Source organism: Narcine bancroftii, chromosome 6 (assembly GCF_036971445.1).
Source record: "Narcine bancroftii isolate sNarBan1 chromosome 6, sNarBan1.hap1, whole genome shotgun sequence".
In the NCBI taxonomy this organism is placed as follows: Eukaryota; Metazoa; Chordata; class Chondrichthyes; order Torpediniformes; family Narcinidae; genus Narcine; species Narcine bancroftii.
Window position 1 is genome coordinate 225472991 of NC_091474.1, and position 15766 is coordinate 225488756.

General features: G+C 42.5%; 1 protein-coding gene across 17 annotated transcripts in view; it reads right to left on the reverse strand.

Annotated features, from left to right (window-relative positions):
* ak9 (adenylate kinase 9) overlaps positions 1–15766 on the reverse strand; it is a 371922-nt gene that overhangs the window by 106444 nt on the left and 249712 nt on the right. For all 17 annotated transcript variants that reach the window (XR_011340758.1, XR_011340759.1, XM_069887555.1 and 14 more), the window contains 4 exons: positions 10373–10585; positions 9772–10041; positions 8424–8548; positions 3517–3736 (listed from right to left, as the gene is read on the reverse strand). Coding sequence is in view for 15 of the 17 variants with exons in the window: in XM_069887555.1 (XP_069743656.1) it covers positions 3517–3736; positions 8424–8548; positions 9772–10041; positions 10373–10585 (828 nt within the window). In the remaining 2 variants the exon portion in view is untranslated. The remainder of the gene's footprint in view (positions 1–3516; positions 3737–8423; positions 8549–9771; positions 10042–10372; positions 10586–15766) is intronic.

Consider the following 15766-nt stretch of genomic DNA (forward strand, 5'->3'; position numbering starts at 1 on the left):
ACAAGGAGTCATTAATCACTTGCAAAGACGACATGAACAGAAAGAAAAATGGCGATACAATAAAATTAGAACAATCTAATATTCTATTGTTCGGAAATTCTATTCTTCACATTTAGCTTTCCAGCTTATTTCCAGCGTTCTCTTTAAACAGGTCCTGGTTTCAGCATTCCCTTTAAACTCACCAGAACTGTTTTTCATACTCCCTTTAAAATTATGAGGGTTCTATTTTCTACATTCATTCTAAAATATTCATGTTTTGTTTTCAGTGCCTACTTTTAACTGACAGGGCCTTTAAACAAATTAGGCCCTGCTCCAGTACTCCCTTTACACTGACTGGAGCTCTATTTCCCATGTTCCCTTCAAACAAATTTGGGGCTCTGATTTCATCACTTGTTTTTAGCATTTCTTTTAAATTGACTATGGTCCTGTTTCTTTGGATCCTTTAAACATACAAGGGCTCTGTTTCCATTGCTCCACATAACCTCTCCCATTTCATAGAAGAATTTATTCTACTACTGTGTCACATTGAAAAAGTAAAATGTGAATTAAAAATGTGCTCGGTTTTAAGAAGAGCATTATCCAATAGTCGGGAGAATTTTCTTGTCTGACAACATCAAAGTCCCAAGGATGTTGGATTGTTTGAGTTTTATTATCAAATTACAACTCTTGCCACATTGAAAAATATTTACTTTGTTCAAAGGGTGAGGATTTATGCTTTTGTGGTCATTTTCAATTCCACTGGATGTCTTGCTTTTTTCTAATATATGCAGTGTCTGAAGTGTAGCCAAAAATAGATATCTTTGCACACAGTTAATCAATCTATTTAAAGAGTATTGGGAAGATTTTACACTTTTTGAATTGTTGGTGACTCTTAAAAGATCACTATCTGAGTAAACAACTGGAGATTATCCAATTTGACAGACAGGACCTCTGACCTCATTACTGTGTCAAAATATTAGCCTAGATTATATGTTTCTAAGTAAAAGCACAACACTGGAGAAACTCAGCAGGTCAAACAGTGAACTTTATATAGCAAAGATAAAGATACACATCCAACGTTTCGGGCTTGAGCCCTTCATCAAGATATGACACCTTGCCCAAAATGCTGTCTATGTTTGAAAATAATTCTGAAATAAAAAATCTTGTACCCATAAAAGTCAGATAGATTATCATCAGAATCCATCTGGTTCACTTCTGTATTTTGGGGAAGGAAACTTTCTCTCCCTATTCTGTCTGTCCCGTATGTATGTAGGGTGGGGTTGGGGGGGGGGTGTAGGTTGATTGGGTGGCATGGACTTGGAGGGTGAAATGGCCTGTTACCATGCTGTATGTCTAAATAAAAATTGTGAGTTCTGGTGATTTCATTAGATGCCTTTCAGCAACTAAGGAATAGGACATGAATTCCCAGGCACAGCAACTAAAAAAAGTGGATTTTAATTTTGTGGAAATTTTGAGGAAATCATAAAATGTTGACTTTGCAGAATATTTTATATCTATGAACAGATATCAACTGAGGAATGCTGCATTAGAGTTTGATATAATGAACATGCTAAAGAGCTAAAAGTATTGCAACTCCTAATGCAGAACAAGAGCATCACTACTTAAGCAGCCCAAACTCTACAGCAACCAGTGTAAGGTAAAACATCATGAGATGGGAATGTGTAAGGAGTTACCCTGTACAGGGCTGTAACAAGATGTGAATGCATCCTTGTACTTACAAGATAAGAGAGACATTGATGGATTGAGAGGCAGGAAGCTAGCAGGGAAAGGATAGCAACAGTTTTAGTCATTGGACAAGTAATGATATGATGATGTTCTAAGCACGTATCCAAGGGTATAAAAAATCACCATTTTGCTGATAACGGCAGAATGCATTCTCCGACTAACATGTTTAGTTGCAAGTGTTACAATCCGGTAATAAAGAACAAAGAACCCTGATTTCGACTCAGTCTGGTGTTTGTCTCACTCATTCATGAACAAAGCAGACCTAACACCAGTGACAATCAGATATTGAAGAACCAAAAGATCTCAATGACTTTGCACTAGTGTAGATATGTACATATATTAAAAAAGCAAAAAAAAAAATCTAGATGTTAGATATATGAAATAAAGACAGAAAATGGTGGGGATTCTCAGCAGGTCCAGCAACATTTGGGCAGAGGAAAAAACAGAGTTAAGCTTTCAGGTTGATTAATTCTGTTGCCCTCTCCACAGATGCTACCTCTCCTGTTTAGTAGCTCCAGCATTTTGTTCATATTTATGAACTTATGTTGCTGGATTTGAAAGCATGGCAGTTTATGCTAAGAAGTAATTCAAATTGTATGAGTGCAACTTCATTTGGAATACTCCCACTGCTTTAGATGTTGAAATTAGGACATGTGAACAATTACAAAATATGATTATCGATATTGCCATCTCCTGGTTATAAAACAATTGTCAGCATAAAGATCAAAACACTTGGACCCCATTGTACTTTGCTCAGTTCCAATCTTCCTTCATTTAGGTAATAACCTGCCTTTTAATTCCTCCTACTAAAGTATATAATCAAACATTTTTCCATATTACTAATCTCCATTTTCTAAGTTTCTGCCTACCCACTCAATCTATATCTATTTGCAGTGTGCTGATATCCACATAGCAACATTCCCTCCCACCTATTTTCATATCATCAAAAAACTTGGATAGCTTACACTCTACCCTCCATCAGATCATTAATTTAAAATCATAAATAATTGAAGCCCAACAATTTATCCTGTGGCCCTCCATTTGTTACACCCTTCCAGTCTGAAAAAGAACAATCTGCCATAGGAAATGGTGGAGGCAGACACAGTTACATTTGATCAAATCATTTGAAAGGAAAGGAGCCTAATGAAGATAAATGGGATTAACTTAGATAAATACAGTTGGCATGGACAAATTGGGCTGATAAGGGCCCATTTCTGTGTTGCACATCTTTAGGTCTCTATTTTAATTTACATTCCTCAACCACAGTTCTGAGATTTGAAGTCCTGTCTATGGATAAAGAGTCTTATTTTCAGAATGCTGTTACGATACTGTAGCCTCAAGATGAGATGGATTCGGTATTCGCAATGGTCAGCACATCAACGAATAAATTTAACTAGCTGTGAGATACTAAAATCTAATACATCAAAAGTAGTATTCTGCCCTAAAGTATTTTGGCACTGAACATTGTGTTAGCTTCCAGGAAATGAGGTGTGGAGTGGGCTGCCTGAAACCTCTGGTGGGTGGACAGGATATTATGAAACTTGCTCAATGAGCCCAATTAGTTTCTATTGCCATGTAATTACTGTGAATAACAGATTCATGGAGATATTTTGATCCATAATTAAAGGGAACATAGGCTTTGAGTCACTGAAGTTACTTGATAAAGTAGATAATATGATTAACTGCTAAAAATTAATTAATTCTGTAAAGTTTTGTTAATTGATTGAAAATAATTAATAAATTACATGATTACTGCATTAGACCATGTGCAAGCAAGAAATTCCTACTTACCTTTATTTTTTTCTTCAGTTCTTTTATTTTGTTTTTATGTTCCAGCTTTTGATTATGTTTTTCCCTCCATTTTGCCAGTCGTGGAGGAAGGAGCCAATCCAACACTTTATTGTCTTCGACCTTAATTAGAATGGCTGTGTCTGGGAACAAGCTATTATTTGCAAGATATTCAACTTCATCTACTGTACCAGGGAAACCATCCAGTACAAACCCTTTGGATCTGAAAATATAATGCTTATTTGTAAATACTGGATCTGGAAGAATAATGAGTAAAGAAATTGTGAAGCAGTTGCAGCTACAACAGAGGCCAAGGTGACCCCTATGCGGCTGATGAGGTACCCACCTGAATGTGCCGAACGCACCTCTGAGATGCTGACACCAACCCTCCTCGGGGAGGGATAACTGGCAGACTGCCAGGCTCCGCTAGGGCTCCTGAATGTGCAGCCACTGTAAACAGCTGCCTGGGGGCAGGCTAATGACTATCAGCCGCCAACCCAACTCCCCGCTGCCTGATAGCTCCCCTCCCCACTGCCTGACGTCTCCCACTGGCTGCCCCTGCCCCAGTAGGATAGGGGTGGCTGCCGGGCAGCGGGGTGGGGGTGGCTGCCGGGCAGCGGGGTGGGGGTGGCTGCCGGGCAGCGGGGTGGGGGTGGCTGCCGGGCAGCGGGGTGGGGGTGGCTGCCGGGCAGCGGGGTGGGGATGGCTGCCGGGCAGCGGGGTGGGGGTGGCTGCCGGGCAGCGGGGTGGGGGTGGCTGCCGGGCAGCGAGGAGGGGGGCCGGCGGAGGACGTCAGGGCAGGGGCGGCCGGCGGGGGACGTCACAGCCCAGCTGGCCACTCCTGCACCAGGGCCACTCTCTGCTACTCAAAATGCGGCATTGAGGGCAGCAGCTGGAGCGGATCCCAACCTTAAGACTGACCTTAAGGTGACTTTCCTACCCATAAACCCCTACGGAGCAGGAACTGTGTGGGAAACACAGAGTGGTTCCACCTGTGTGGGGGAATATGGGTAGGGAAGACGGCCATTGCTCTGCTGCATATTTATGATGGGTGGCATTGCAGGACCAATGGCCCCACCTCCATCAGATGCGGACCCGCCATGATGTGCCTCTGGATATCAATAGGCCCTTTCAGGTGGACTGGGCAACACTGTAGCAGCCTTTTAGGGCTGCCACCTGAAAGGTGAGTCTTAAGGTTGGGATCCGCTCCTGCTGCTGCCCTCAATGCAAAGGATGCACCTGAAAGTGGCTATTGAAAGAAGGGGAGCAACAACTTTGGCAGAGGAGGCTAGTATGAACATCAAGATAACAACACCAGTTCAGGGAGTGCCAGGAGACAGGGCAGTTATAGTGGCTATGGATACTGGCCTTATTAGGACCATGATTTTGTTTTGCTAATATGTTAAAATGCTAGAAACCCTATTTGAACATTGTCATGGTTGTTTTTAGTTGTTGTTTGCTTACTATGTAGTTTCCTATGAATTTTAACATTTAAAATGGTGCTAGAGAGAGGTGTTTTTATGTGGACACAAAACTAAGCTTTTTACTTTATCTCTATCCATATGGCAATAAACTAAACTTTGAAATATGAATCAGTTTTCATAACTTGTATAATCAGATTACAATTTCATTTGTAATATTAATTTTTTATTAGTTAACTGCTAATGGGAAATGCCCCCCAGCTTGTTTATTGTTAATGTCCCTTATGGATTAGACCTGGTGTAATTTGAGGGTGAAAAACAGATCTTTTGGTTTAAAATTGAGTTTTCAGCTCATTCCTCAAACCGAACATTCCTGTTAACTGGGAAGATAAGCAAGACGAGGTCTTGGTTCATAGGGTTCATTTGGATAACATGAATTTGTTTATATAGGCAACTGAGATTGGTTCTGTTAACAATTTAATATTTCTCTTTAACTAAAAACTTGTTAGTTTTACAAATTATAGCCATTTAGTTATCCGTGTAGATTAGGAAAGAAGCACAGTCTCTTTGATTATATAAGTTTGAGTACTGAGAAGTTCTTCAGACTTCCCTTGAATCGGAACTCCAATTGGTGCCCAAGTCTTCTGAGACTGTCTTAAGCCATCTATAGTAAACCGGTCTCCCCTAGACTTGCTATTTATTAATTGTTATACTGTATCCCAGCCCACGAACTCATGCTGCCCAAATATACCCATGTGACAAATTAATCTACTAATCCCATATGTCTGTTGCTAATCTTTCATGTTATTTACTCTTCTTCTTTGGCTTGGCTTCACGGACGAAGATTTATGGAGGGGTAAAGTCCACGTCAGCTGCAGGCTCGTTTGTGGCTGACAAGTCTGATGCGGGACAGGCAGACACGGTTGCAGCGGTTGCAAGGGAAAATTGGTTGGTTGGGGTTGGGTGTTGGGTTTTTCCTCCTTTGTCTTTTGACAGTGAGGTGAGCTCTGCAGTCTTCTTCAAAGGAGGGTGCTGCCCGCCGAACTGTGAGGCGCCAAGATGCACGGTTTGAGGCGATATCAGGCTACTGGCGGTGGTCAATGTGGCAGGCACCAAGAACTTTCTTTAGGCAGTCCTTGTACCTCTTCTTTGGTGCACCTCTGTCTCGGTGGCCAGTGGAGAGCTCGCCATACAACACGATCTTGGGAAGGCGATGGTTCTCCATTCTGGAGACGTGACCTACCCAGCGCAGTTTGATCTTCAGCAGCATGGATTCGATGCTGTCGGCCTCTGCCATCTCGAGTACTTCGATGCTGGAGATGAAGTCGCTCCAATGAATGTTGAGGATGGAGCGGAGACAACGTTGGTGGAAGCGTTCTAGGAGCCATAGGTGATGATTCAAAGCCGAACAGGAGAGTGGGTATGACAACGACTCTGTATACGCTAACCTTTGTGAGGTTTTTCAGTTGGTTGTTTTTCCAGACTCTTTTGTGTAGTCTTCCAAAGGCGCTATTTGCCTTGGCGAGTCTGTTGTCTATCTCGTTGTCGATCCTTACATCCGATGAAATGGTGCAGCTGAGATAGGTAAACTGGTTGACCGTTTTGAGTTTTGTGTGCCCAATGGAGATGTGGGGAGGCTGGTAGTCATGGTGGGGAGCTGGCTGATGGAGGACCTCAGTTTTCTTCAGGCTGACTTCCAGGCCAAACATTTTGGCAGTTTCCGCAAATCAGGACGTCAAGTGCTGAAGAGCTGGCTCTGAATGGGCAACTAAAGCTTTAGTAAAATACAATGTTGCACCCTTGAAGTGCTCTTTCTTCCTTATTAATCTGAATCCTGGAAAACCTGCTTATTTTATCTTGTTACAGCTTCAGAGTTAATCATGTAGTGTGGGAATAGAGTTGTATGGAGGACAGGTCCTTCACTGACAGGCTCTTTCTTCCCTTCAGAACATTAGTGAAAAAATTAATATGGTAATATTTGATTATTTTTTTATGATATCACAAAAAATGGTAGATTCCTTTACTGACTGGGAATTGAAATCTTCATGCTTGAAAGTCCATAACACTTCATATCTTGTAAAGAGGCATAATGGAACTAAGGAGTAAGACTAAATAATTAGTTATCAATAAATGTAGAAGGTAGACAAATTAGGATTCTATTAACTCCTCATTGTGGATATTTACAGTATAATCTGCTGAAGCTGAAATTAAGTCTGATGAACCTTGAGTTTATTTGTATGCAGTTATTACTGACATTACAAAGGTGATGGATATGGAAATCATAGTTGATAAATTATTGAAGATCTAAACACAATTTAAGAAGTCTATCAGAATATAAATAAATATATAAAATCAATTCATTATTTTTCAAATACTTATAATAACAAGATTAATGTAAACCCTCAATTTTGTCTTCCATTTTTGTCCCCTTGCATTGTAGGGCAGTTGATGGTGAAATTAAATCATAGGGGTGTGTAATGTGATACTTACTTTAGACATTCACTCCTGGAATAAGCTAATGGTAAAGAGTCTATGAATTCTATATTATTCAAAAAGTGAAAACATTTCATAAAGATGAGTACTTCAAGTTAGAAATCAAAAATTTTGCACTATCTAAATGGAGAAAGGGCAAAGAGAGAAATATTTTTCTTTTTTCTGAAACTGAGCTCAGATTTGCCTTAATTTTTAAATTATACAGTTATTTAAATTTGTCTGTCAATTTGTAGAGTATTAGTTTATGGTCCAGAATTTAGATTGCATGGTGTAGCTTTATTTCTCTGTTAGAAACTGAAAAGGAGTGAAATGCTAACTAGATTGCACTCCATGCAATGTTCTTTTTGGTGCGCGTGGAGCATATTGAATCACATTTTCCTGCACATGAATAACTATGGGGAGGCTTGGAATAAATCGGTTTTCATAGTGGGAATCATTGAGCTGCTTACATTTGCCGTTCGGAACTTTCAAACCCAGCACTATTTCACCAATTGAACCCCATCCACCAATCTTCCACCCATCTTCTCTTCCAATGCCTACATTTTGGCACGATCCTCTTGTCAATCTCCCCACCCCTGGCCTTTATCCAGATTGCTGATTCTGATCACAGCCAACTATAATCCCACATGAGTGTCAACCCAAATTGAACCCAGTTCCTGATAACTACCAATATCTTTGCTGTTCTGATCACCCAACTGCCCTTCCAAATGATTCCCAACCTCAAATTTACTTGATTATCAACCTGACTTCCCCTTTCATGCTAATTGACCTGATCTGGCTGGGCTCCAATTGTATTTGCCAACTTCACAAACTCTCTCTCTCCTTGCAGGCTCTTACAACCATCTCTCTCCCTTAACTTCTTTAACTTTCGTCCAAATAAAAGATTTTAATTTGTACAAAAATACAGTACTCAAACATAACGTCCAGGATTGCAAATTATGTCCATAAAATTAGAATTAATGTATCTGGTTAATCAAAAAAATAAATTAAACTCACTTAAATGGTTCTTCATTCCACCATTTTGGAATGAAATTATCAAGAACTTCTGGTGGTAGTTGTTCATCTTCAGTCAAAAATAATTTGATGGCCTCCTCTTCAGGAGTAAATTCCACTTCTTCTTCCTGACATGGTTGTGATGAATAATTTTCAGTCGACAAAAACAGACCACTTAACAAATCAAATATCAAGCTCTACGAACATGAGCATAAGGACATAAGAAAAATACTTTTTCTTGTCTTCTGCCATTAAAAGCTCTTGTACTATCCACATTCAGATTTCATATCCAATATGAATATGGCAGATCCAACTTTGGTCTCAACAGCATTTTGCCATTCTTTTTTTACATGTTTTTGTCAACCATTTAACAACTTTTTCTGTAAAATACATTTCTCCTCATCTCACCCTTTGTTTTTTTTTCTCTTTATCTTAAATCTATTTCCTCTGGTCACTGACTTATTAGTTTTTCTCTCTATCCATGCTGTTAGTACTTTAATAAATATTTCTAAATTTGCAATTGTAATAGATATCCAAAACACTCTTCCTTGGTCTAACTTTATTATCTCTCTCCTACATCCCAATACTGAAAAATAGTTGCAATCATCCAGAACAGGTGTAGCAAATCACATTAAATACCTCTTGTCTTGTTCCTGATTCTTATGTCATTGGAGTTTCCAATTTATTATAGTCTCCATTCATTATCTCCATACCTTTTCTCTACCAACATAAGACACCAGCTTCTCTAACTTCTCCATGTTTCAACAGTATTCTAGAAAATTATTCATGCATCCTTTCCAAGGTAGTACCATCCTTCCTAGAATCTTTTTCTTAAAAATAAACACAATTTTCCACTGAGACCCAAGAAAGAAAGAGAACACTAGAAGATAGAAAGAGCCCTTAAAATGTTCTGCTTTTCAATGAGACATTGGCTGATCTATGGCCTAATTTCACATAACTGCCTTTAAAAAAAATAGAAAATGTTGAAAACAATCAAGGAACTATGTGGTATTTGTGCAAAGAAAATTGGAAGTCACCATGAGAGTTGTAGCTTTCCTCAAAATATGTACTTAAACCAATCATTGATCACCACCTTAGAAAAGGTGTAACACATCATAATATACAGTACATTACTGGGTATATTAGCAATATAATGAATGATAAAAGCTGAAAATGGTAGAAATACTAAGATACCAAGCTGTAACTGAAGAAAGTGTAATAGGGTTATTTTTACATCAATAAATTTCGTCAGTAGTTATTCCAATAACTAGGCTGTCAGAGAATTCTAGAGTGTGCTTTGAAGTTGTCGCTGGGAAGATGTTAATTTTTATTTTTATATTTAAATATCTACCTCATATTTTTCTTTAGGTACATCCTCAATATTTTCAGGTTGTTCTCCTCTTTCAAGGGCTGCAATGGTTGCTAAATCAGCCAGCTCATCCTCTGTTGGTTCATCATCATATTCAGGCCCAATTTTTCTTTTAGTTTTAGAAATAATATGCTCCTGGAGAAGTTCAGTGAATTGAATATGAAAGATACCCAATTTATTTGCCAACCATCTGCTGTGGGTTGTTTTACCAGATCCCTTGGCTCCAAATACAAATAGTCTCACTGGAGGTGCCTATTCAAAAGCAAAATAAAGCAAGTTGAATGTGTGTGAGTATACCTTGTTTGCCATATTTAAGTATAAATAGGCTATTTGGATTCCAATAATCAAGTATTATGTAAATTTCAAGGGCCACAATCTTCAGAATGTCTTTTTGCTTTAGATTATTGAAAGAAAGTAATTAATATTTGTGATTTAAGATTGACCACATCAAGTAGAACAAACACATAATGAATGCAACTTCAGCAATAGAAATGACCATTTAAACCATTGCAAAAAAGGCTTGTTTCGATTTAACGAATTCATTTCATTCTGCAGAAAATTATTAGTCCATAAAGATCATTACCTTCAGAGGTTCTTTTTCATTTATGTAATCTTTTGGATGTTTTAAAAATTTATCTCTAGCATCTTGATTAGAAAAGTAATAATATTTTTCTCGATATTTAGCAGCACAGTCTTGATCACCTGGAAAAATAACTGATTTTTCTTTTAATGCCACAGGGCAGTAATGTTTACTTTCACCCAACTGCCGATTCTTCTTCTGAGCAGCATCTTCATCCTGGAAGGATAATCAAATGGTATTTAAATTTTGTTACACATCACATAATCCAAATACTAAAATCTCATTCTCTGTCTTCTGCCTGCAAACCAATTGTTCCAGCTGCAACAATCCACCCATCCCAAATACTCATGTCCTCTAATATTGTTTAATAATTTTTTGTCACTGTGGATGAACACGGGGTAGCCAAACATGGTGAAGATCTGCGTCAGAGCCCTGATGACGGTGGTTGTGGAGGTGTCTGGGCATGGGATGGCAAAAGGGAAGCGGGAGTACTCGTCTATGACCATGAGGAAATGGACATTCTGATTCGTGAAAGGCAGGGGGCCCTTGAAGTCTGTGCTGAGGTGCTCGAAGGACCGAGTAGCCTTTATGATGTGGGCCTGGGGCGGGCAGAGTAAGCAGGGCTTGCATTCTGTGCAGACCCAGCATGCCTCAGTCATGTCCTAATGGTGTACGGGAGGGTTCGGGACTTGATAAAATGGTATAAGCAGAGACGCCCGGATGGCAGAGGGACTCATGCAGGGCCTGCAGCTGGTCATCGTGGAGCGATGCGCAGGTCCGGGAGTGGGCATCGGGAGAGTTGTTAAACTTTCCCGGTCAGTACTGGATGTCGTAGATGTATGTTGCCAGCTCGACTCTCCAGTGCAAGATCTTATCGTTCTTGCCTTTGTGTGTGGTATTAAACATGAATGCCACTGCACGCTGGTTGGTGAGGAGGGTGAATCTCCTGGCAGCTAGGCAGTTGCGCCAGTGGTGGACAACTTCCACCATCACCTGGGCCTCCTTTTCAATGGCGGAGTGCCCTTGCTCGAAACTGTGGAGGGTCCTGGAGAAGAAGGTGACTGGGCGCTCCTCCTGGTTAAGGTAGCAGCAAGGGCCACATCGGAGTCATTGCTCTCCACCTGGAAGGGGGAGTCCTCATCCATGACATGAATCGTGGCGTCTGCGATATCCTGCCTGATGCACGTGAAGGCTGCTTGCGCCTCGGGTGGGAGAGGAAATGTTGAGGCCTAGGCCAGTGGGCGGACCTTGTCTGAGAAGCAAGGAACCCACTATGAGTAATTGGAGAAAAGGCCAAGGAACCTGCAGAGGGCCTTGAGCCTGTCGGGAAGGGGCAGCTCCATTAATGGGCGTATCCATTCTGGACCCAGGCCGATGACACCATGTGCCACGGTGTATCCCAGGATGGAGAGGCGGGTGGTGCTGAACATGCACTTCTCTTTATTGTAAATGAGGTTCAGCTCCTCAGCTGTCTGGAGAAATTTCTCCAGGTTTGCATCGTGGTCCTGCAGGTTGTGGCCGCAGATGACATTATGTATGTGCGGGAAAGTCGCCCTTAACTTGTGCCAGTCTACCATGTGATTAATCTCCCACTGGAAGACGGTGACCCCGTTTGTGACCCCAAATGGAACTTGGCGGAATTGGTAGAGGCGCCCGTTCGCCTCAAATGCAGTGTAAGGCCTGTCCCGTGGGTGGATGGGGAGTTGGTGATAGGCCGACTTCAGGTCAATCGTGGAGAATACCCAAAGCGGGCTATCTCATTGACCATGTTGGCTATCCTCGGTAAGGGGTCCAGCTGGGTGTACTGGTTGATGGTCTGGCTGTAATCCATGACCATCCTCAGCTTGCTGTCCCCCTTGACCACCAGGACTTGGGCTCTCCATGGGTTGTTGCTGGGCTCTATGACACCTTCCACCAGAAGCCGCTGCACCTCTGCCCTGATGAAGTCTCTGTCCGCAGCGTAATAGCGCTTACTTCTGGCGGCTATCAGCTTGCAGTCTGGTGTGAGGTGTGAGAATAGGGCGGGGAGGGCGATGCGCATCATGGAGAAGCCACGGGTTGGCCGGGGCTTGTTGGATGGTGCGCTGTAGAGTGTGTGGGGATAGGAGCCCCCCGAAGGTGAGGGTGATGCTCTGCAGGTGACATTGGAAGTCTAAGCCTAGGAGGAATGGGGCGCAGAGTTTGGGCATGACCAGGAGCCTGAACCTGGTGTATGTTCCCCTCCCCCCACCCACAGAGTAGAGCAGCGCCCAAGGGTATTAATAGTTCGGTCCTGGGTGGCAAAGACGATAGAGAAGGTGGTGGGGTGGATTTTGAGTTTTAGGGAGTGGTCCACGCTCAGGTGAATAAAGCTCTTGGTGCTGCCACTGTCAATTAGGCACTTCATTATCTGCCTGCTAATTTTGATGTCCATCATGGAGTGCCTGAGGCCGTGAGGGATGTCTCTGTCAATGTGATGGTTGCTAGGATCATCTTGGGGTCCAAGTCGTCATTCCCTGACGGTGGAGCCAAGTTGCGGCCAGCGGCATTCCCTGCAGTGATGGGGGCGTCGCAAGAGGTGAGTGTTGGCCAGTTGGCCCCACATCTACGGAGGTGTGGGGTGCAGTGGGTAGCAAACGGTGGTGTTCGGAGGCGTGGGGTGCATCAGGTGGCGATCAACGGCATCTGGAGACGTGGGGTGCGTCGGTAGGGCAGCCTGGTCAGCGTCTGTGTTAACCACATCATCTTTGTCGTCGATGCTGTGGTCATTGTAGGCCTGGGAGGGCCCGGGTGGCTGTGGCACCTGTGCCTGCCCAGCACAAGATGGCGGCACCGCATGGGGCTATGTAGCGACACCTAATGGGGGTATGTGGCGGTGGCATGGCTGGCCTTCCTCCCTGGCTGCACTGGTTGCGCCAGGGGAAGTGATGTCATGCCATCGGCCATCGGCGCTGGTGATGTCATCACGGGTGGTGAAAATGATGTCACTCCGTGGACAGGAAGTGATGTCATTGTAGTCCACAGACGTGGCATCTTAGTGGGACGGCGCTGGCATGGTCGAGGGCTGGTCCTAGCACATGGCATGCACGTAGCGATCGTTGCCGGCTAGGCTGGAAGTAGAGCTGCCAAGGTTGGGGAGGCTGGAAGTTGCTGCAGGGGCAATGGCGTCACCCGGTAATTGTACATGGCTGGGACCATGGTGGGAGGAGGGCTGGTGGTAGAGGGCCACTGAGCTGCTGGCAGGCTTTGAAAGGCATACTTTCAATGGACCAAGACGAAATGCTTGGTCCATTCAGGTCGGCTGATTGACAGCCGGCCAGGTGTTGCCTTGTCCTCCAGTGCTCTTCCTACAGGTACACAGGTTTCCCCCTGAAGTAGGCTAGTGGTGTATCACCACACCCTGGTCTGTAATTAGCCCTTTCCAAATTAAATATTTTCCCTTTTGTTTGCTCTTATCCATAGCTATTTTAAAGGTCATGAAGTTGTAGTCCTCTGGATTTTTCACATTTTCCTTATTGAACAAAGGAACAACATTTCTACTCTCCAGTCCTCCAGGGCATCACCTGTTACTACTGAGGACGCAAAGGTCTTTGTCAAAGCCCTATCAATCTCCTCATCTACCTCTTTAAATAACCTGGGGTATATCCCATCAGGTCTGAGGGTTTTATCCAGATTATTGTTTTTTTTAAATAAAATTTTATTTATATTTTCACACAAGCTTGGACAGCCATATACATTGTTAGTGCCATTATTGGCATCTCATATTCAAATTTACATATACTCCGTTCTCATTATTGACTGTATACACAGGCTCGTGTCTTTTCCAGCCCCTCCACATCTAATACAAGACAGCTCATCCAGACTTCGACCAACAACAAAAACTTTCTACACCAGAGAAATAAATAATAATTTGGGAACAGGAATTGTTGCGGTTCAGTGGGCAGCCGTTGGGCTGATATACATTCCTGACTTTCCTTGATTGGGATTGGTATGTGGGGGGGAGGACACCACAGCAGGGAATGGGGGAATCAATCATCGCCATACGCCTATGTGGCACATGTACAGCTGCCAGATCCTTTGAAAGGTGTCATATTTGTTTCTCAAGTTATAAATTATTTTCTCCAGGGGAATGCAGTTCCGCATTTCCATATTTCATCATTCGATACTGAGATTAGAGTCGGACTTCCAAGTAGCCGCAATGTACTTTCTGGCTACTGCCAATGTGATTAACACAAATTGTATTTGAAATTTGGACAGCTTCATTGTAAGCTTTATGTCCATTATGTTTCCCAACAGGAACAGCTCTGGGTCCTGCAGGAATTATTTACCTATGATTTTCTCTAGGGCTTGGCCTAGATCTACCCAGAAGGCCTCACCTGGTACATGACCAGGTTGTGTGCATGAATGTCCCAGTCGCAATGCCGCATCTAAAGCATTGATCTGAGAGTTCTGGTTTAGATTTGTTTATTTTCTGCGGTGTTAGATACAGCTGGTGCAGAAAATTATATTGCACCAACTTGTACCTTGCATTGATGACCATGGTCATGTTTTCTCAGCATAAGTTGGACCAGCATCTCTCATCAATTACAGTACCCAAGTCCGACTCCCATCTTTCTCTTGATCTATGGAGTCCCGGTTTGGGTCTATCTGACTGGAGCAAGAAATACATTGCAGAAATGAATTTTTTTCCACTCCCCCTTTGAATCATGGTCTCTATGGCACTACACCAAGGTAGGGCCATACTTGGACCCAATACTTCCCGTATAAAAGAGCTTATTTGAAGATAGCAGTGGAATGTCTGATTCGACAAGTCATATTTGTTTTTGAGTTGCTCAACGTCATTAATTTTCCCTGCTCGTAACAGTCCTCTATGCACCTGACACCATGTCCAGAATCTTGTTATCTACCATTAGTGGTATTAATTTATAAGGAGTCAGGGACATTTTGGGGACAGCCCCACTTTGATGTTCAGATATTAGTTAATTTTGTTCCATATATTAGTCACTTGTTTTAATATGGGGCTGCCCTTTTTTCTTGACATCAATTTAGCATCCCATTTATAAATAAAGACCTCTGCTATCCTTCTCACCCACCAAGTACAGAGGAATTTGTGCCCAGGATGGTACACCTCCTCCCTGGAAGTGAGAGGCAATGTATCTCGACTGAGCTGCCCAATAGTATTTTTTTAAGGTCTGGCATTCTCAGTCCGCCCAGACTATAGTCCCATGTTAATTTTTCTACAGAGACCCTTCCCACCTTACCATTCCAGAGAAACATTCTGACATTGTGTAGCAGCTGTTTGAAGAAACCTCAGGGCAACTGCATGGGCAATGTCTGTAAAAGATACTGGAATCCTGGCAACACGTTCATTTTGATGCTGTTAATCCTGGCCACTAACGTTATGGGCAAGGGCATCCA